The 21,127-nt window shown below is 48.7% G+C and overlaps 1 protein-coding gene across 1 annotated transcript in view; it reads right to left on the minus strand.

Annotated features, from left to right (window-relative positions):
* The window catches only part of IRF7 (interferon regulatory factor 7), a 24,822-nt gene continuing 3,695 nt past the window's right edge, over positions 1–21,127 (minus strand). The window contains exons 2-12 of the mRNA XM_032773445.2: positions 20,181–20,308; positions 18,674–18,836; positions 16,108–16,315; positions 14,910–14,998; positions 13,151–13,202; positions 11,944–12,153; positions 9,902–10,156; positions 8,452–8,706; positions 7,491–7,874; positions 6,995–7,113; positions 1–6,045 (exon numbers count right to left, since the gene is read on the minus strand). Of these exons, the coding sequence (XP_032629336.1) occupies positions 5,896–6,045; positions 6,995–7,113; positions 7,491–7,874; positions 8,452–8,706; positions 9,902–10,156; positions 11,944–12,153; positions 13,151–13,202; positions 14,910–14,998; positions 16,108–16,315; positions 18,674–18,836; positions 20,181–20,203 (1,908 nt within the window). The 5' untranslated portion in view covers positions 20,204–20,308 and the 3' untranslated portion in view covers positions 1–5,895. The remainder of the gene's footprint in view (positions 6,046–6,994; positions 7,114–7,490; positions 7,875–8,451; positions 8,707–9,901; positions 10,157–11,943; positions 12,154–13,150; positions 13,203–14,909; positions 14,999–16,107; positions 16,316–18,673; positions 18,837–20,180; positions 20,309–21,127) is intronic.

Below are 21,127 nucleotides of genomic sequence, written 5' to 3' on the forward strand. Positions count from 1 at the left end.
GACAGTGGAATGTTAATTTATTTACACAGACACACGAGCAGAAAAGGGCACTTATCTATGCATCAGCACAGGCAAGAAGAGCATTGTGAACAGAGAGCTTCGCTCTCATCAGTAGCTGAAAGGTTTGCACTATGCAGATTACACACAAGAAATGGGCACAAAATCTGAAAACTGACCTGGTGTTAGAAGAGAATTACAGTTCACCTCCATTTCAGTTCTAAGAAACATTTCTTAAATCAAGATGGAAAGAAGCTTTCAGATTTGACGATACCTTCAACATTAGCAGCTGGATCCAAAACCCCCTGAAAGGCTTTGGAAAGGCTCCTATTAAGCTTTGGATCAAGGCCCTGTTTCTTCACTAATCAGAGGGGTAGTCTGGATCTGTAAAAGCAGCAAAGAGTCCTGTGGCACCTTATAGACTAACAGACGTCTTGGAGCATGAGCTTTTGTGGGATGCATCCGACAAAGTGGGTATTCACCCATGAAAGCTCATGCTCCAATACGTCTGTTAGTCTATAAGGTGCCACAGGACTTTTTGCTGTTTCTTCACTAAGAAACATTATTCACCTCATGCCTGTTAATGAAGAACCAGAACTTCCGGGTCTTTGGATTTGCTGAAAGCATTATTTGTGTTAGGAGCTATGCCAGTTTACCACCGCTGGGGAAGCAGCCCGTTTATTCCATCATATGGGAAGGAGCAGTAATTAACCAAGTATCAAAAAGTACACTAAAAAAATCCATATTTAATTAACACACCCCCATTGATTGCCTCCCAAAGGTACAGTGCAGATGCTGAGCCATGCAATTTGATTTTCTGGCTCAGTATGAAGAAGCTGGTCATTAGTGTTCTTTTATTTCCTACTTCCTTCTGCTGCCCAAGTTTTGAAGAGAAGAAAAATGAAAGGCTTTAATGTATTGCTTTGTATGGCACTCCCATGATCACAACGGGGGTGTGAGAGAACACAATAAATTCTCCTTGAAGCTGTGATGTGAGTTAGGCAATTTTTAAATCAAATCACAAGGGTAATGTTACTAAAAAGGCAAAATTATCTGTAGCACCCAACTCAGATCAGCTTGGCATTTCATGGCAATAGCGAGAGGCCCTTCTACCGTACAGCTTGTACTGCGGCTGCCTCCCTACCCAGTTCATGTCCACACACGCTGTTGGCAACATAATCATGTTGGATACACCGTGCTTTGATTTTTCTCGTGAGCATCATTATCAGGCTGTAACTAGGTTCTAAGTGGACCTTCCTCGTTACAGCAGATAACCACCTAATCGGGTGTGCACTGACAGCCGGTTCTCCTGCCTCCTCGCTGTGTGGGTGGGAGGTCAGCCTGCCCCAAAGCTCATTGTGCCTTATTAAACACCCACAATCTTCAGCCCCTCTCCCCAGCAGCTGAGGCAGAGTGGGATAGCTGTCCATAACGTACGGCTACAAACATGACTGTGCAGCATGCCATGTGTGGACAGACTAAAACTGACATACAGCTGTGCTTGGACAGGAGCGGCACTGTAGATGGGGTGGGGTGGGTCTCTTGCTCAGTTCCCTGCCAGCACATTCTCAAGATCGGGGTTCTCAAACTTTTTTGGCTGGGACCCTCTTTGAAAATATTTCAGGCTGTAAATGACTCTCCTGCCAAAAAAAAGTGATGACCCCTCCCATACCATACCACCCTTACTTCTGCACTGCTGCTGGGGGCGGTGCTGCCTTCAGAGCTGGGCACCTGGCCAGCAGCCCCTGCTCTCCAGCCACCCAGCTGTGAAGGGCTTGGGCTGACAGCTGAAGCCCTGGCACACCTGGGGGTTGACAGCTGGAGACCTGACATGTGCAGGGCTGACAGCTTGCAACCACCCCCCGAAATAATCTTGTGACCCCTGTTGAGAACCCCTGCTCCAGATGTTTCACTCTCTGCCTAAATTAAATTCAGTGGGCCGGCTCTGGCGCTGCATTGACTTGGTTGGAGCTACATATGCTTGCATGGGCGAGACTCTGACTCCCTTGCAACATCTAGAGACATTCCATAAAATCCATGACCCTGCTTCCGAGTGACTGGCTTGTGACTCATCCATCCCACCCCCACACTGCCCTTACATTGCTACACAAGTTATGCCCTGTCAGGCTACCGTCTCATTAAGCACGGAGCGTTCTCAGGCTGTGCAATCCTCTCCCAGTTAATACAATTCTTTCTCTACAGAGAGTGCAAACACCCTGGGGCTGCATGAGACATGACATTAGAAAAAGGCATATTAATAAAGTCAAATGTTACTTAAAGTCAACAGCTGAGCTAGAAGCCATCTCTGGGAGGCCCGAGCCCTGCTGCTGCTCTATAGAGAAGATGGAGAAGAGGCTTGGCAGTTGTGTGTGGGGCTCTTTTACCCCTGTTCGCCTTGACCTGCTGCTTTCATGTCTTCCCTCCGCCCGATCCCTTCTCTTGCCCTTGTCCATCTCTTCCTCATGTTATAGGCAAGCAGTCCCTTGTGGCTAATTCACCTCCCTCTGAAAACACTTACTTTGGCCACTGAATTCAAGTGGAGCCAGATTAGACCCCTAAAGCTTTTCTGCTAGTGATGGAACTACTTCTGTGAGGCCAGCAGCAACAAAGACCAACTCCCTTGTGTGGACATGAACTCCAGAACAAGATGTCAGGAGGAGAGCCCCTCTCTAGCCTCAGGCTGGCCGGGAGAGGGCTGGACTGACACACCAACCGAATTAAATCCTAGCCCATGTAAAGGGATTTGTTTCTGTTTGGAAGTTGCAGTATAGCTGCAAAGCCAAAGGCCTCTCTAGCTGCTCAGGTGCTGGTCCTCCAGGTTAGCCCCTGATGGGAACCTGTCAAACAGGTGACGTTCCATCCAGGAGCAGGCAGTTGTGCACACACCCATAATTACCTAAGTTTACGAGTGATTTGCAGGGGGGTTCAGTTTGTGGGTGCTGGCTTGACAGCCTTTGAGAAAGCAGGTGCTCTGCACGTTTTGACAATCAGGCCCTTTTAAAAAATGTCCCCCAAAATCATTTTTGAAAACTTAGGCCAAAGTCCGAAGTGGATGAAACACAGAGCCCCTGTGCTAATAAATGGAAGCTAAAAACCAAATGTGCACAGTTTACTTATGCAATCTAAGCAGTAAAGAAAACCTAGGGAAAGTACCATGGTGGGGCATGTGTTCTATAAATTATACTTTAATATTAGTGCTTAACATTCTGCCAGACACAGCAGGTGAAATCCGGGCTCCTGTGATGTCAATGGCAGGACACCCATTGAATTCAGCAAGGCCAGGATTTCACTCACCCTTTGTAAGGTATGTTAGGCTCCATCAGTGCATAGGTTTGGGAAGACCTGCTTCCCTGATTTCTAACCCACCCTCCCCAACTCTTTTTCTTAATGCCCTTGGCTGGTCAAAGGAAGGGCAGAGGATGAGACTTCTTGGAGTCTATTAATTTTTCTATTTAAATCAAACTTTTAGCTGTCAGTCCTTGAGACACTTGCATTTGTGAGACTCACAGCTCAGTCAGGATGACATGTATAAAGATATAAGCAGTTTTTAAAGGAAAAGAGGAAGCAATCAGAGCTGCTGGTGTGGATGCCAACCTCTGTGCATGTTTATGTAATACACGCACACATTGTGATGACTCACTTACTGCCTCACTCACCCTCAGTTACTAAACTCATGAGATGCAAGAAATTTAAAATTACATAAAATTGAAACTACCTGGAACCACGTTAACACAACAAATATATACAGCTCAGAATTGTGGGGAAGCAAAAAGAGGAAGAGACACTCATCTTCCTCTTGCTGCTTTCCACAGATATTCAGTGCTCAGATACCACGGTGATACTTGGGTGTCTTAGCAATAGCACAGCTAAGCTAGGACATGGAAGGGTCCTAAAGCTAATATCTGTAGTTGCTTTTGGAGGAAAAAATAATGCCCAGTGTGTGATGGTGGTTTCATACAGGTCTCCTGTCAGAGTCCAAACTGCTTGCATAATGGTAGCCTACAGCAGTAGGGCTTCCCATACTGACCCAGTGTTGGTCATGACCTAATGTCTTATGACCCATCCCGCCGTCCAAGCTTCGTTGCTCTGATTGCACCTTATCATGATGGCAACTAGCGTTACTGTTAACATGGGCAAGGCACCGGCGGTACTTAGTGCCTGTGCAGCTGTTTGAAAGGCAATTAATGAATTGAGATTTTTGGCTACGCTGCAGTTAAAAAAAAATAAAATAAACAAGCACCCAGCCTACACTCTGGGTGCCCTTTACAAGCATTCCCAAACTGTACTAAATAAATAAATAACAAGACAGGTGAGAGAGAGCAGGAAACAAGGAGGATGGTGTAGTCAGTCAGTGAACCATAGTTTAAGAACCACTGGCCTATGTCCATTAAAACAACTGGTTTCCCTGAGCACCTCTGGTTAGGAAAGTGCCAGCTTTATGGATCTGTGCCTATATGCGCTGTGTGCTCATCAGATGACGTGCGTGCTGTGGTGTCCAAGGGAAGCAGGACAGAAAAAGGGGTAGGGAGCCAGTATGGTGGACTATCCTACATGAATGTGGAGCGTGTTTCTCTTGTGGGAGTGTGCTTTATGGGGCAAGAAGCTGGCAAAGAATGACGTGAAGTGTTGTCGGTGTGACTTGGTTTAGGCAGATGCAGCTCCCTGCTCAAGGATGACAAGGAGTTGTAGGGTGAAGGGGCTCATACAACATGTGCAGGGCCTGAGTGCAGCTCGGCCTGCAGGCTGACCTCAGACAGAGTGTGTGGAGAGGTTAGAATACAGGGTTGAGCTATAAACTTTAAATTTTCAGCCAGGCACATTTGAGGGCACAAGCTACTTTGAAATAGGACTGATCCTGCTCCCAGGAAAGTCAATGGCAAAATTCCACTAGGAGCACTACCAGCCTGTCATGGCTTCCGGGCCTCCCCTCCACTACACTGTTCAGGGTGTTACTCATTCTCCTTCTTTTCCCTCTCATCTCACTGTGGTAAGCGGAGGGCATGAGGCATGGGCCAGCTGTTTAAAGAAGCCCACCTAGAGATCCTCAGGTATTTAGGCTCCTAACTGCCATTCAAATCAATAGACATTAGGAGCTGGGCCTTAGCCTCTGTCAGACGGATTAGCTCTCCTTGTACCAACCCTGTGACCCCAGGAGAGCTGACCAGGGCTATTGTATAATCCACCCCGAGGGCTCCTGCTTCACTCACTTCAGCAATAGGTGATATTAAGGATTTTTCTCCCCCTCCCCCCCCCATCAACATCCCCATTTCTTTAAAAATAAACAAACAAAAAAAACCCCAAACTCAACCTCACTCAGCTTCAAATCCAGCCAGCTCAGCCCAGATGGAGGCACAAGATCATTACATGGCAGTGCTGTAGATGAGTATTCCCCCTGCCCCCCCAGTGCCCTGACTTTCTTGCTGACATCTGGAAACAGGAAGATTCTCTTGCTTCTACCTTCAGAGCACAGTGCCCTGTTTGTTTCAGCTGAGGAAAAAAAATCTCTATTTTCAATTGGTGGCCCAGAGTGGGGAAGGTTGATCTGTCTCTTGCCGTAATATCTGAGCACCTTACATGCATTTCTCCTCACAACAACCCTGTGAGGTAATGAATATTCCCATTTTACAGATGGGGAAAGTGAGACCCAGATGCAGTGAGATGCCAAGGTCACTAAGGAGGCCAGTGGCACAGCAGGGATTGAACCCAGCTTTACTGAGTCCCAGTGATGTGGCTAAGCCACAAGGCTGCCCATCATCTCACCCACATGTTTTCTGATGGGAGCAAACTGATGCAAGTGGAAGAGGGAAAGGCAGAAGTGTTTTCAGAAGTGCTAGCCAGAGACCTAGGCAAGGACTGGCCAATACACATGCAGCTTGGGTCCTAGGGAGGGGAGGAGGTTCAGTTAATCTGCATGCTGTACTGCTCAATGAGGTCAAACAAGCTGTTGAAGCAGCTGGACAGCTGGAGGCTCACATTCCCGCTGTTCAGGGACGAGGCTCCCTCCCGCAGCACCATGTCATGGAAATACTCACAGAACTTAGGCACCAGCTGCAAGAGAGAAACATACACTCTTCAGGAGGTGTTCACCTGCGCTGCCACGTTGCTACGCATTGCCTCTTCTGAACGAGCCACATGAATGGGCCCGTCAGAGCCTCGTCTGGTCCCCTGCCCCCGGGGGTGACTGCTGGGGGAGACGTGCTCTGTCAGCAATGCCCAGAGACAAGGAAGTGAGGGCTTGGGATGCAAGAGTGGGGCAAGCTCATCTCTCACCTATGTCTGGCAACCCCAGATGCAGCCCTGTGCAGGTTGACCTTGGCCACAGCCTTTCCATGCTTGATCCACCTCTTCTTTCCTTTTGCTTATGCTCTGCACTGGGGGCTGCTGTGGAAGCAGCATAGGGCTGGCTCTGTGCCTGGACCAAAGGGGTTTCCTGCACTGGGGCTCTTCCCTAGAAGGCCTTCATGCCTACGCTGCAGCCCCATCGGATCGGTCTCGGTTCTTACCCTGGTGCCCATCGTGGTAGTGTCAGGGTGCTGAGCGTTCCCATGCTTCGCGAACAGCAGCGAGCCAGGACTGGTGCGTGCATTGGCAGGGCTCATGGGAGGGGAATTTGGGTAGTCAAAGAGGACTAATAATTAAGCTACAAAGAGATGCTTAGTTACTCTCCCAGGACTGTAAAGCTTTAGAGGCAGAGGAGGATTCCCCACGTCTTTGTGGTGTGGCTATGAAATTAAGAGGGGGGCGGTAAATCTCTCTTCACTGGTTATCCAGGGATCTCCACTCAAGCACTAGCTATTCACCAGCTACACGGACCTTTCCATGCAGAAAGGGGTGCAGCCTCTTAGCGGCTCTACGTTAACACTGAAGTCAACCAATGGAGTTGGCCATCAGTGAATGAGCACTAGCCACTGAACCATCCCACCAGAGACTAATGATGCTTGGCATTTAGCCAGCGCATCCCTCCATAGCTGAGGGAGAACGATGCTTCTTGGCTCACCTTCACCAGGATTAACATGGACTCCTTGGGCTTGGATTTGGAGAAGCACTGCCCAAAGCAAAGGTAGATGGTGAAGTCGGGAGATGCAGCCCTTTGATGTTCCTTAAAATCTTTCAGCTCTGTAAAAGGAACCAGGACGGTTTTAGCAGCGCAAGGACAAGGAAGGCATTCAGTTGGCTGGATTAAATAAACTGTCCTGGGATGGTCAGGAGATGGTGGCCATGAGAGGAGCTTTCTGATTAGGAGATTCTGGGGTTCCCTCACCCCTGCTCCTGGCCGTTCTCTCTGTTCTCTGAAGCACCCAGGCAAAACCTGGAGTCCAGTGCTTATGCAGGCTGGGCTCCGGCCCATGATCAGCATATGTGCCTCAACCATATTGGAGCCCCATGGTGCAAACATATGGTAAATAAAGTCCCTTGGAGTTTATCTTGGCTAATCTAACTACTACCCATAAATCTGGCCCGACAGAGTAAGAACTACCCAGCCGCAGACTCACCCTTTGAGAACACCTCATAGTCGAAGATCTCCATCTCTGTGCCACGTGGCAGCAGCTTGGACTCAGGGTTCTGAGCCATGTTCGCCAATTGCCTGGAGAGGGCCCAGAAGACCTTGCATTTATTCAGGCGCTTGGCATAGATCTTCTTGTGCTTCTGCTCCAGCAGCAGCCCTGCGCTCAGGAGCAGCTGCCTGGTGAACTGGACCTGCTTTCGGTCAGGCAGCTCATCTGGGCTTGGGAAATAGACCACCTGCGCGCAGCCTGGTACCATGGTAAGGTCTTCGTTATTGTACGTGAACAGGCAGCTGCTGGTGGCCACCTGCACCTCGTGGAGTGACTTCCCTCGGTAATAGATGGTGACGTCCATATTGTGAGGAATAGTTTCTGCAAGAGATGAGGGAATGCTTGGACTATATAGGAGGGCCTGGCAGGAATAGGTGCTCTCTGGTTCCTAACAGGCTGCTTGTCAATGGCCCAATGTAAAGCTCACTGAAGTCACTGAAGACACTTCCACTGACTGCTGGATTAGCCCAACATGCTGAGCCCATCGTCCCCACGCCTGGCATCCACTGGCACCCTTGTTGGGAGTCTCAGCAGAGCACTGCCTGAGTGTTATGGTACCCGTTCATCCCTGCAGTTGGTCCCCACTTTCCATGCAAGTGCCATGTCTATGAACCCGATGGATCTTCCTGAATCTGCCTCCACAAGCGGAGACGGGGCTGCTAAGATGTGGACTGGGGTGGGGCGGGGTGTCTATTTCAAACCTGAAGCCGAGATGTCTAAATCTGCAAGAGAAGGGGTGGGGTGGGAAAGGCCGGTGCCATTCGGTTCCAATAGCTGCGTTTTCCTAAAGCGTTGCCTACCCTGGCCCAGTTCTTGTTCGCCTTCAGAGGTAAGAGGCAGGGGTGGGTGACTGATGGACTCTGTGCTTGGGGCAGGCAGCTGGGGTGGCTTCACTGACCTGTATTGTTCTGTGATGGTGCTGTGTTGGGAGGATGCTGCTGCTCTGGGAGAGGGGCAGCAGGCTGGGTGAACCTGTTCTGCTCCAGCACTGCTGGGGCTGCCCACTGATTGGCCGGCTGGTGATAACTGTTCTCTCCCGGGTCATTCAGCGTTGGATAGATCACTGCGTTTCCTGTAGGTGCTTCACTCAGGAAAGTGCTTTGAATGCCCGCGTGGTTATTGTAGTGAGGTCTCCCCTCAAACAGGACTTCCGCTAGGATGGAAAACAACAGGCTTATGAGACAGCTAGGCAGTAATGAACATATTAGTTTCTGCTTAGCTCTGCTCTCCTCACCCACACTGCTCCCTGTGACTAACTGGTCCTTGTATACATCCCACACAACTGTACTGTGCTGTGCCCTTATGCCTGGAACCCGCCATTGCCTACAGACCTGATCCAATGCCCGCTGATGCCAATGGGAGTTTCCAGTAGGCCTAGGAGTCCTTCCACTGACTTTAATGGGTGTTGGATCAGTCCTCAAGTCAATCACTTTTCCACTCTCTTCTAAAGTCCCTGCTGAAAACCCCCTGCTTTGAGCCCTAAACTAACTGTCCAAAAAAAAAAAAAAAAAAAGGATAAATTTTTAAAGAGAAGGAAACAACAACACAATTCTGCACAAAGGGCAGCACTGCCCAGATACGTGCACTGCGTCACTGCTTGGTAGTTTTCCTTTTCCTGCCTCCCATCCTCCACACTACGTAGACTGGAAGCTCTTTGGGACAGAGACTTTGTCCCCCTAAAGCACTTCACGGCCTGCTGGTGCGGTATGAATAATTACAAGAGAATGGGGGGAGTTTTACATCTAGCAAAGAGCTTCATTTAACTGCTGAACTGGAGCTGAGCTTTTCGGGCAAACTGGCTTCGCGTGCGGTATCGGCTCTAAATAGGCTTGGCAGAGCTCGGTGTTTATTTCTGATAACTGATGGACAATGGTGATGGTTTATTTTATGCATTTTTTTTTCAATTTAAATGTTCACAGTTGTGGGAACTGAAGGGAGGGGGTCAGACAGCAGGGCAGGCCAGGCACTAATTCTTTAACGACTGACCTTGATTTCAAAAAGCTACAGCTTTATAACTGTTAGAACACAAATCGTCGACATCACCGGTCAGAATGTACACAGCCCATAGCCTAAGCCAAACGCTAGTAAATGGTTAGGCAGAGTAAGAAAAATGCTGCTAATCTGCATAGTTCAGTTTTTATTGATGGAATATTTATTCCTCGGCTTGTCTGTGTAGAGTGAAATCGATGTCTACCAACATTTACCAATTAAAAACCTAACCCTCCCAAGCCTAGTTACGTATCTGATTCATTTGTTCTTGGGCGAGCATAGCCTTCCATTGTGGGGCTCAATGATCTGACCAGTGCCTTCTTAAACCAGCCAGTCTCAGATAATGGGGATATACTGACCTGCATTATTAAGAAGCTGACTCATGCCAGGAACTGTGCTGGATGGGAGTGGCTGCTGTAGAAGTGAGGCAGCAGAAGGGCCATAAGCATTTTGCAAGGTTTGGGTCTCTGCCATAGTTTGGGTCACCCACTGGCCAACTGATTGGTGATAGTTCTCCATTGGTCCATTTGCCACTCCGCTCCCCTGCTGTGGGTAGCTATTTTGGCCAATATGTTGGTTTGGATAGCCTGGGCTGTCTTCATATGGCACTTCCTCTGATTGAGGGGAAGAAACCCAGTGTTAATTACCAGAGTTGGGTAAGGCACTGCAGCATGCTAGCAACTGCATTAGACAATTCAGTAGCTGCTGGGTGTGCTCTCTCACCTTCTGGAAATGCCGCAAGATCTTCCTATTGGTTAAAGCTTTGCCATCGCAATGCCCTTCCCATGCTTCCCAACCCTACCTGGAACCTCACTTTTGGGAATCCAAACAGGGAGACGAGATGGATTTCATTGCTACTGGCTGATCCTGACTTCACGGGTTGATCCACCCAGCTGTAACACACCCGATGTGGGTGAGTAGCTCAGTGAAGGGCCCTTGCTGCCCACTGCTAGCACAGGTCTGGTCTCAGAGTGGGCAGGGTGAATGACCCATGCCATTTGTTTGAGATGTGGTGCCAGAGCTTCCCAGCCTGAAGATCAGAAGTCTCAGAAAGGGCAGGGTGGGAAGGTCCCAATCAAAAATTTGGCTTGCTTTCCACTGCTGAGGCAGGCATGGAACTTACCCAGCAGGACTCCCATGGTGTCACCAACCTATCTTGCTCTCAAATCATCATGCAAGTCCCCGAAAATAAGCATTCCCCTGCCCCCAATTTGGGGCTCTTTTCATTTGTCTCGGAAGTTCACAGTTTCAAGCTGTTCTCAGCAACCATGAGGGCTAGAAACTTTTCTCATTTTTTAAATGACAGATGGGAATTTTGTGTCATCACATGACTCCAGGAGCTGGGGCGTTACAAGATATCAAATAGCCCAGGACTCAAAACTTAAAATTCTGAGAGTGGACAACACTGTTCCCTTATGTGGGGGCGTCCCCAGCAGGAGCCAGAGTCAGCACAGCTGGCTTCTAGACGTCCTCTCAGCAGCGGGCATGCAGGAGGAGGAGGTCACAGCTATGGGGCAGAGAATCAAAATGGCTCTTGGCTTTCCTTTCTCCTGGGCTGCCCTGGCTGACTGTATGGGGAACGGGAGTAAGTCCTTTGCCAGGCTCTCCCCCAGGACCCACACTGTGCTAGTCAAACTCTTGTCCTGCTTTCCCTATAGCACCCATAGCCCCACGGGGAAGAGATCAACCTCTCTTGCCTGTAATGCAGCAGGCAGCCAGCAGGGGTGCTGCTGAGCAGCTGCAAGGGGAAAGGGAGAATAGCTGCTCCCTGTGCTTCTGGCTGACACCAGAGCTGCTGAGGGAGATGCAGCGGGTGTTGACTGGGCAGCGGTGCTCCCCTCACCTTGCTGCAGCAACTGGGCTGATACAAACACCGCATTGCAAAGTCACATGGTGCCGCTCAGAGACACACGTTCAACGAGGACCAAGTGCGCATTTTCTTCTACACAGTTGCCCTTGGGGAGGGGGGCACAATTAAGAGCCTCAAGTGCCACGGAGTGGGCACCTCTGCTTTAGGTCCTCTCCATTGTTGTTGCTTAGATGCCGTACAATAACCTGCCACTTCGTTTCTGAGCCAAGTACATGGGCTGGAGGGAGCAGCTGTTTAGAGGGATACCTCCTAGACACTTTCCTGCAGCCCATCGGCTTCCTGTCTGGGACTGCCGGTGCTGTGGGAGGAGGCTCTGCTGGCGTGCTGGTATGAGATAGTGAAGAACCACAGCTCTCGACCAGCACATCAGAAGCAAGGGCAGGATTCCCTCATCCCTGGAATACAACAGGACTGTCCCGATGCTCTCCACCCAATGCTTCTAACTCAGGTGCAGTATGAAGAGTCCAATGAGAACCAGTTGTATTATGAAGCATAGGTGCCTCTGCTCTGCTCTTTGAGGCCTCGGCCTACCTGAACGGTGATCTAAACCTCCATCCAGAGCCCACGGCAGCTGCTGCGGGCTGCAGTCATTCTGGGTTAAGTTGCACTGTTGCAGAATCCACTGGAGTGTGTCGGGACTGCACTGGTAGCCGTTTGATGCTGAATTATTGGTGGTGTAGCCCTGGGGTGGATTCCTGCCAGGGTCATAGGCTGGCCTTTCGTTCTGCCCGCTATCCATCTCTGTGGAGCAACAAGAGCAGAGGATGAGCTCAATCACATGCACTTCTCTATGCATGTCACAAGTTTTTTCCCCCACGCATCTCTCCACCTGCCCCACTAGAAACTGGTTTTCCTCAGGAGTTCACTTTGCATGGTGGAAGCCTGCAATAGCCCTGCTCCTACCCATGAGGTTTGGCTAGGACCTCACCATGCATGGCCAAAGGGAGCTGTTGGAGGTGTGACACTGTTGGCCAAGTCTGTCTCCCCACTGACCTTAGCACCATGGTTGAACCTGCCTGAGGCTGTTGCCCCCAATGGCATCATGCAGGGGTTCTTTGGCAGACTTGTTGCCGGTGACCCACCGACTATGGGGTAGTGTCTCTGACTGATTGCTCGGTTGCAAATTGATCTTGAATAGGCTGGTTTTAAAGCCAATCAGACCACGGTCCAACTGCTGGGCACTGAATCTGAACTGAAGTGAACAGGGATTAAACTCAACTGCTTATGCGAGCGAAGGTTTATCAGCTCCGCCATATTGTTGTTCTCTCCTGACTCCTTCCCTAAGCTCCCTCTAGGGTTCCCAAGCATGTATTACATTTACTCATTCCTGTTCTATTTGTTAAGAATTAAATGCAACACAGACATTCCACCAGAATTCCAGACAAAGCTGGAAAAGCCTCAGGGCTCTTGCACTAGGAGGCAAGGGCTTTGAATCAAAGTCTGTATGCCTCAGGATAATTTCTGGCTAGTTCATCCTGTTTCCTACCCCAGGGCATGTGGAAATGCTGATACTCAACCACGCTGCTGAATGAGTCAGTGGCAGAGCAGAGAAGGGTACCCTGGGCTCCCAACTCTCAGTCCAGTGCCCAAGCCACTAGGCCTTCAGGAAAGGGATCCGATTCAATGAACAAACAATGGAGGAGCACACGGCCATATGCAGCACCATGGTTTCTATTCTGGGTTTTATCTTCTGGAATTCAATCATTTGTGTTTAAAAAGAAATCAGCAAGTAACTTACCTTGGGGAGGGTTTTCCAGTGACAACATCTCCAAATCTAATTCTATCTGCGGCTGCAAAACAAAGCATGAGACCATTTTCCTTTTGTTTTATTGGGTTCATCACAGAGATATGTGAGAGACAAAGTGCATCAGTAAAGCAACATCCCCACAATTAGCTGGGCATTTCTAGGCACCCATTCACAGAGAGACTTTGAGCGGTGAAGTGGATTCAGGCATGGCCTCACTCTGTTGCTGAACTTGCTGCTTCCCAGTGGCCCAGCAGAAACATGCGAGTCCCAGCTACGGCCAGCCTGAGCCAAGGAGATTGGCTACGCCATTGTATGCAAGCCAAATACGCTTTGCGTTCTTGTCTTGAAGAGGCATCCAAGAGGGAGGGGCTGAGAAACTGCTTGACACAGGGATAAACACCCCTGATGCAAATGGTGTCTTTCTTTATGGACATGAGGGTTTGCAGCTATGGCCACTGGTGGCTGGAATGGAGACAATTCCCCCAGTGTGATCCAGGGGCCAGATTCTCAACTGGTGTGAATTAGAGTAGTTCCACAGGAGCCAACAGAATCTTCCCAAGATCTTAGGCCTACGTGAGAATGCTGCACCAGGTTAACTTAAAACTGATTTCAGCTAAACTGCTACAAACAACGGGGTGGAACTCATTGCAGTTTAAGAGTAGCTTACTCTAGTTTAGCTTTAAACTGATTCCCAACGGACGTAAGCTACACAAACCAAGACTGGTTTAAATGAAACCAGAAGTGTCCGCACAAGGATTTGCCCTTGTTTAGCTTAACTGATTTTGAGTCACAACCTTAGTTAAATTTTAGACTTTTTCCTGTAGACAAGGCCTCTGAGAGACGGAAGGTTCCTGGAAGAGCTGGAGGGGAGAGAGGGTGTCCTGAATGTTTGGATGTTTTCATGCCAAAATCAGAACAAGTAAATTTTGTTCCCTCCTCACCTCAATCCACTGTGTGCATGAAAAGGTTACATCAGTAGCAGACAAAAGCCGTTTTCCCCCAGCCAAAAACTTTCATTCCATTGTGGAAAACTTTTTTCACACTGTGAGAAGACTTAGCTGGATCATCTTCTGTGATTGCAGCTCAGGAGCTAGCTCCTGTGTATATTTCAATTTGGTGTTGCAAACATGAACTCTTGCAAAAAGACATGCATGATCATTTGCCCAGCTGTTTTCCTGGGTCCAGATTCTGTCCCTGCAGCATACAAGCAATTCCCAGGGACATTGTCTAGAGCAGGGGTTGGCAACCTTTCAGAAGTGGTGGGCCGAGTCTTCATTTATTCACTCTGATTTAAGGTTTTGCGTGCCAGTAATACATTTTAACATTTTTAGAAGGTCTCTTTCTATAAGTCTATAATATATAACTAAACTATTGTTGTATGTAAATTAAATAAGGTTTTTTAAATGTTTAAGAAGCTTCATTTAAAATTAAATTAAAATGCAGAGCCCCCTGGACTGGTGGCCAGGACCCAGGCAGTGTGAGTGCCACTGAAAATCAGCTCACATGCCACCTTTGGCACGCATGCCATAGGTTGCCTATCCCTGGTCTAGGGACACAATTATATGGAGGGCTCTAGCAGTGATGCTGATTGAGTCAGAGCTCTGCAGCATGGAGGTGGTGGGAAGGAGTTTATCCATTGTAATTTCCCATGAGCCACATAAGTTTAGTGAAACATTATGAGGTTCTGATGATTCGAAAGATCCTTCAAGCTTAGCACTTCCCCAGCTTCTCCCATCCCCAGTTCTGGTACCTGCAGTTGCTCTGGCATACGGTGGTGCAGATTAGGGGCTTCTTCAGAATGGGGGTGGATGTCTTCTTTACTGTCATGCAGGTTATTGTCTAAAAGACAACAGCAAATTACACAGGGATGAGGAGGAAAAAACCAGTAGTTTAGCAAATGGAATTTCTGACACGGGAAGTTAAGCATGATCCATAGTTCCCAGAAGTGGGATTTGCTCAGGGCTTAGGGCCCATATTTTGAAAACCCTTCACTAATTTGGGGTTCCCTCAAGTTTTAGGAGCCCAACTGGAGCCACCAAGGGCCTAACTTCTCAAAAGGGACTGGTGAATTTGAATGCCCAACTTGAGACACTTTGAAGAGGTCTAGTTTTCGGAGGGCGGATGCAGACCCCTTTCTCAACGTCAGGCCCCTTTACGATGTCTCGAGTTGTGCCCCCAAAAATCAGTGGGCACTCCTGAAAATGTTGCCCTTAATGCCACCAGTTTATCCAGTTCTTTGTGATCTTTTGGACACTTTGTTGGGAAGCCTTGAAAGCTGCCCTCAGTGACACCTGCGTCACCATAGCCTTCACAGCCCCATTGACTTTACGGGGTAGTGCATGTGTAACTAGGTCAGAGTTTGCTCAAAGCAGAAATCTGCGGGAGAAGGGTAGTGAGATTTCCCTTGGAAAACATCTGGTACTGTTAGCATCTGCCCTACCAGCAGGGAGCAACACTAACACCATGATCTCACTCCAACCATATCACCCACAGTTCAGGCCACAGGCCCTGATTTTCAAGAGTATTCAGCAGCTCCCATTGACTGAGAACACTAGGACCTGCTGGGGGATGAGTATTTTTGAAATATTGCCCCCCCTCCCATGGTCTTTTTTAAAGGCAGTTGCCTAAAATCCCCTCTCTTCTCACATGATACTGGGGGGGAGAGGGATAGCTCAGTGGTTTGCACATTGGCCTGCTAAACCCAGGGTTGTGAATTCGGTCCTTGAAGGGGCCATTTAAGGATCTGGGGTAAAAATCTGTCCAGGGGTTAGTCCTGCTTTGAGCAGGGGGTTGGACTAGATGACCTCCTGAGGTCCCTTCCAAGCCTGATATTCTATGATTTTATTTGGACTGATGCCAGGCAGAGAGTAAAAGAATAGAACTCCATGCACAAATCAGAACAATGTTTGTCTGTACCTGTCTTCAACCTGTATTACCAGCATCCTTACTTTTAGTAGTCAGGGCATTAGCAGCTGTCACAGCATCAGGGCTTGGGCTGATGATTTTATACACTTTGTGAGGGTCCTCAGAGGTCTTTGAGTTATCCTGCACCATCAGGAACATATTTGTGCTTCTCAGAGCACAGCGGAAGTTGGTTTTCCACTTGGCTAGATCTTTCAGCTTTTCATTGTACTTGCCGCTGGTTATGGCCCAGGCCTTTCCATAAAGAGAGGGATGGGGGGAGAGAAGACAGGTGGGAAGGCATTAAAGAAGGGGCAGTCTGTCAGTGCAGTCATGCAGAAAGCCATTTTGATCTTAGCCTCACGGGCAGCAGGGCATGAAGATCTCTGTACAATTCCTTCCAAGCTCTCCATTAGCAACATTGGTTTTTTAAAGGAGCCCATCAAGCGCTTTGCCATAAGTGTAAACCTCCCCAACCTTTCCCTCCCCAACCTCTACTGATACCACATTGGTGGAGTAACCCTTTCTGTTTTCGTTACTGTGGTCCAGGACTAAAACACAACCCGCAACCCCCACCACCCAAGCATTTAGAACCTGACCCAAACTTCTCCTAGGATGCTGAGGTTTCTGGTGCTGATATTGGCAAGATTTCAGAAATATGCCCTGCTTAGGTACATATACAATCTCCCATCATCACAGCATGTTGGACACTGAGTCCAAATACAGACATGCATCATACAATGCAGCATTGAGTTAAATGGAAAGGAAAGGAGAAATACTAGGAAAAATCATCAGTGGATCCCATTTCCCCCATCCCATTTTCTTATAAGGTACCCCTCAATGACTGTTGTGCTGGGCTTGTTCCTTACAATAGGCTACTGCTGAACTGGTCTGTATTATTATTTATTGTATAATGGTAGTGTCTGGGGCCCTATTGTGCAGTACATTATACAAATATAGAGTGATAGACAGGCCCTGCCCTGAAGTGCCTACAATCATAGAATATCAGGGATGGAAGAGACCTCAGGAGGTCATCTAGTCCAACCCCCTGCTTAAAGCAGGACCAATCCCCAGACAGATTTTTGCCCCAGATCCTTAAATGGATCCCACAAGGGTTGAACTCACAACTCTGGGTTTAGTAGGCCAATGCTCAAACCACTGAGCTATCCTTCCCCCCCAGGAAAGTAGCTTTTCAACCCAGATAGAACTTGAGCCCACAATCTCTGGCTTAAAAAGCCAATGCCTTGGTTAATACAGCTCTGTCCAACTCTTTGTAACAAGACTCTGTTTTCCAAGGCACATGCCAGTTAATTGGCTGCCAAGGGAAAGATCACAAACAAAAGTTAAGCAGAATCAACTGGGAGATTGTTTTTGCTTTTACCAACCATGACACTGCAGCTATTGTAATTCTCAGTGTGGTCAGACATCCCAGCTTCAGGATTTTTGAGAGCTATTGCCAGATCAGTCTTTGGAAGGGTGGCATCTAAGGTCTGGTCTGCACAAGAGGGGGGGATCAATCTAAGTTACGCAACTTCAGCTACATGAATAATGTAGCTGAAGTCAACGTACTTAGATCGATTTACTGTGGTATCTTCACTATGGTGAGTTGACTGCTGCCACTCCCCCGTCGACTCCACCTGTGTCTCTCACGGCAGTGAAGTACAGGAGTCGATGGGAGAGCACTCGGGGATCGATTGCTACCTACCGATCCGGCCAGTAGCAAAGACATACCCTAAGTCTAATCCTACCCTTAGCCGTGCCTTGTGCCGGCTGAAACTGAAATTCCCATTCTGCAGGAAATTCTTCAATTTCAGGGGGAAAAAATTATTCTGGAATGGAATGAAAAATGCAGGGTTGAAATTTCCCAGGGAAGGAGAATTCTGAAATTTCATTTCAGAAAAGTGACATTCTAAAATGTCATTCCAATCTTTTGGCAACCTTTCAATTGCCTGTAAGCTGCAGTCTGCAGGGAAGACCCCATTAAAATGTGGACAGTCCAGGACATTCCAGAAGGGGCAGAAGCCCTATTATGATGTATAGAAACAGGAGGTATTTATTAAAGAAAATAACTGAAACAACAGACAGAAACAAGCTTCCACACTGGTTGAGTTCCAGCTTTGACTTCTGTTTACCAGGAACCACCCTCTACTTAGAGATGTATTCAGCACATGGAGCCAGCAAGTGACTGGATGATATACTGTAATGGAACATGTTACAAACCCCACCAGGGTCATTGGGGTCCTCCCACAGCCATGGGAATTGAAGCTGGTCATTATTCTGAGGCCTGGCGTGCATTCTGCCAAGGAACCCTTCTGTGCTCTGATACCCTGGTGGATGGAGACTCCATCAAATGAAAGGGCACTAGCCAACTACTGCCTGGTGCCACACTGTGACCATGCTGCATCCTTACAACGCAAGGTCATCACGCAATGACCCACCACTGTAAGGCAAAAGCCACAGAACAACATCAGGGCATCAACACTGATCGTTTTGTCAGTTCCTCTTAATTAATTACCCTGGTGTAAATCCAATATATGGCCTGGACTGGGACTTGCTTCCGCAGGAAATGAGGGTGAGTGGGGATGGGAAAAAAAGAATCATTTGGGATCCTACCTTGAAAATCTTGTAGTCGTTAGGGTTGATATCCTTCCTGGAAGTGTGTTTCCAGGGGATGCGAAACTGAGTGTGGTCCTTGTCTACCCAGCGGAGCCCCTCGTAGTTTTTGCTGTTGATCTGTTTAATCAGCCAGCAGGCAAACCGTAATTTTTGAGAACCCCTGTAATGACAAAGACAGAGGTTATGCCAGGTCTATTGGTCAATGGCAGATCAAAGACTCACCCCTGCAAACAACAACAATTGAGTAATAGCAAGGCCGCCAGGGAAGAGCTCTGCTGTTCTAGCTAAGGCTGAACAGCATGTGCTGCTGAAGGAGAAAATGCAGCCCAAGGAAATGCTGCCTTCTCCCTGGGAATGCATGGGGAGGACAGAACGCCGTGGTCCCTGGAGTGACGAGGGTCCAGGAGCAGAAGGGACACTGGGGGAGGCACCACTGGAAGTAGGCATACTGACCTGCAGAGCTAATCCCCAAGACGACCAACAGGAGGCACCAGTGTGGTGAGCCCTGGTAAAGCACCTAGCACTGAGTTCCCATCTCACTTGGGCCCTCTAGGCTCAGATTCTCAATGCTATTTAGGCACCTAGCTCCTGTTGATTTCAATGAGTTAGAAGCCTAGCTACTTTTTTGGCTCTGGGCTGTGGGCACTGGCACTAAGGGAATACAAATGATAAAGAAAGGGCAGGCACCCCTTAACTTCAAATACTTCACTGAGATGTTCCCATTCCTGTTTCCTGCAGCAGAAAGAAGTGGTCCTATTTCACACCCAGCGCACTTCAACAAACCCGTAATCATGACAGTACTTTTGAATAGCAGTCTCATTTGGCATCCACCATCAACCTGTGGATTCTTTGGCCTGGTCTGGTGCACTACAACATTTAAACCTTTGTGAGCACAGTTAAGTTGCAAGCAGAGGCCAGGAGAGCCCTCGTCAGATCACCAGCTGCTGTCGGGCAGCATCGCTCTGTTAGCTTGATACCAGTTGAGGATCTGGCCCACCGGCATTAGCACCATTCCAGCCAAATGAGCTTAGAAGTTTGACAAAATGGGGCTCAACGCGGTTTGTCATTTTCTATGCTTGTGGCTTAGCAGCTCTCAGCCCAGGCTGAGGTATCCAGTTGCTGACAGCCACGCTCAGCATCAATTTATGCATGTAGTGGAGACAAGGCCATAAACTGCTCCTTCCCTTTGCAGAGCAGTCCTCGGGCATCCACGTGCCACAGCTCCCAGCCACTTAGATGAATGACAGCAGCCGTTACAGCCCCGAGGGCCAGTCTCCAGCGGTTCCTTGGCAGACATTAGGCAGGCATGGCTGCCTTTGCTGCCAGCATAAGATCAGAAAAAAAGTTGTTGTTGTGTGATCCACCTACCCGGGGGTGTGTCCTCTCAGGCCTGCCGGCAATGGTTACAGCCAGATAGTGCAGTTTGCACTACTGCCATTAGCTTGTGTACGTTGCTCGTACTGCACTGACTGCACCCGCGTCCAGCTCCCCTAAATCCACTTACCCTTCGCTCTCGGATGCAGCCATCACACAGCCAGTCTCGGGTTAATTGCGGAAGGAAGGGTTGGGGAGTTCACTCCTTTGCTACCAAACAGAATTCTTGTGGATGAATTGGAAACCTCCAAGCAGGACCTGTATGAACGGGGAGGAGAAGCAGGGAGCGTCATTCACATTAGCCGTCATGATGTAGCCCCAAATCAACTCCTGTGTTAGCACCTGGAGCCCTCTCCGGGGTGCGCTGACAACCACTCGAGCAACGCGACTTGTGGCACTGAGCCCCGAGCCACGGCAGTGTGGATGGGGTGGAGCTCTGCTGCCCAGCAGGAACCCCCAGGAGGCACCAGTCTCAGAAAAAGGGAGGGGCACATGCAGCTGGCAGGCTTTGCTGGCAGATGGAGCCGTTTCTCTTTATACTGCATCTGCAGCCCAGGTGCAGTCCTACAATCCCTCCCTCTAAGAGCTTACAGTCTAATGAAGAATACTGCTGATGAGGAACCAATACTTAACCTGACTTGCTGGCATGTTTCTTATAATGTTCCTCTCTGGATTCCTGCTACAAACCACAAGGGAGGGAAGGGGACATGCTGAGCTCCCAGCCCTCCTTGAGTTTAAGAAAAATCTCCTGCAATTTATGCAACACCTTACTCTTCATAGGCAGCAGGTTTGTATAATTTTTGGTGGTGCCCAAAATAGTGGTGCCCGCCCCCTCTCCCTGCTCCCTCCCTGTAAGCTGATATAAAATGAAGCTACAACGCGTCAGCACCACAAGATTACACGGGTCAATTAAAAGTGGAAAGTCAGAAGCAGCACTTGCCTGTTTCAATATACGGTATTATATTTTGTTGCACCTGTTGTGATAAAGTGGGAATGTTCTTAATGTTTTCTCTGAATACTGTGTGGGTGCCTCAGTTTCCCCTGCAAGGTGCCAGCTGAAGGTGTTGGGGACAAAGA

The sequence above is a fragment of the Chelonoidis abingdonii genome, chromosome 4 (assembly GCF_003597395.2).
Source record: "Chelonoidis abingdonii isolate Lonesome George chromosome 4, CheloAbing_2.0, whole genome shotgun sequence".
Classification (NCBI taxonomy): Eukaryota; Metazoa; Chordata; order Testudines; family Testudinidae; genus Chelonoidis; species Chelonoidis abingdonii.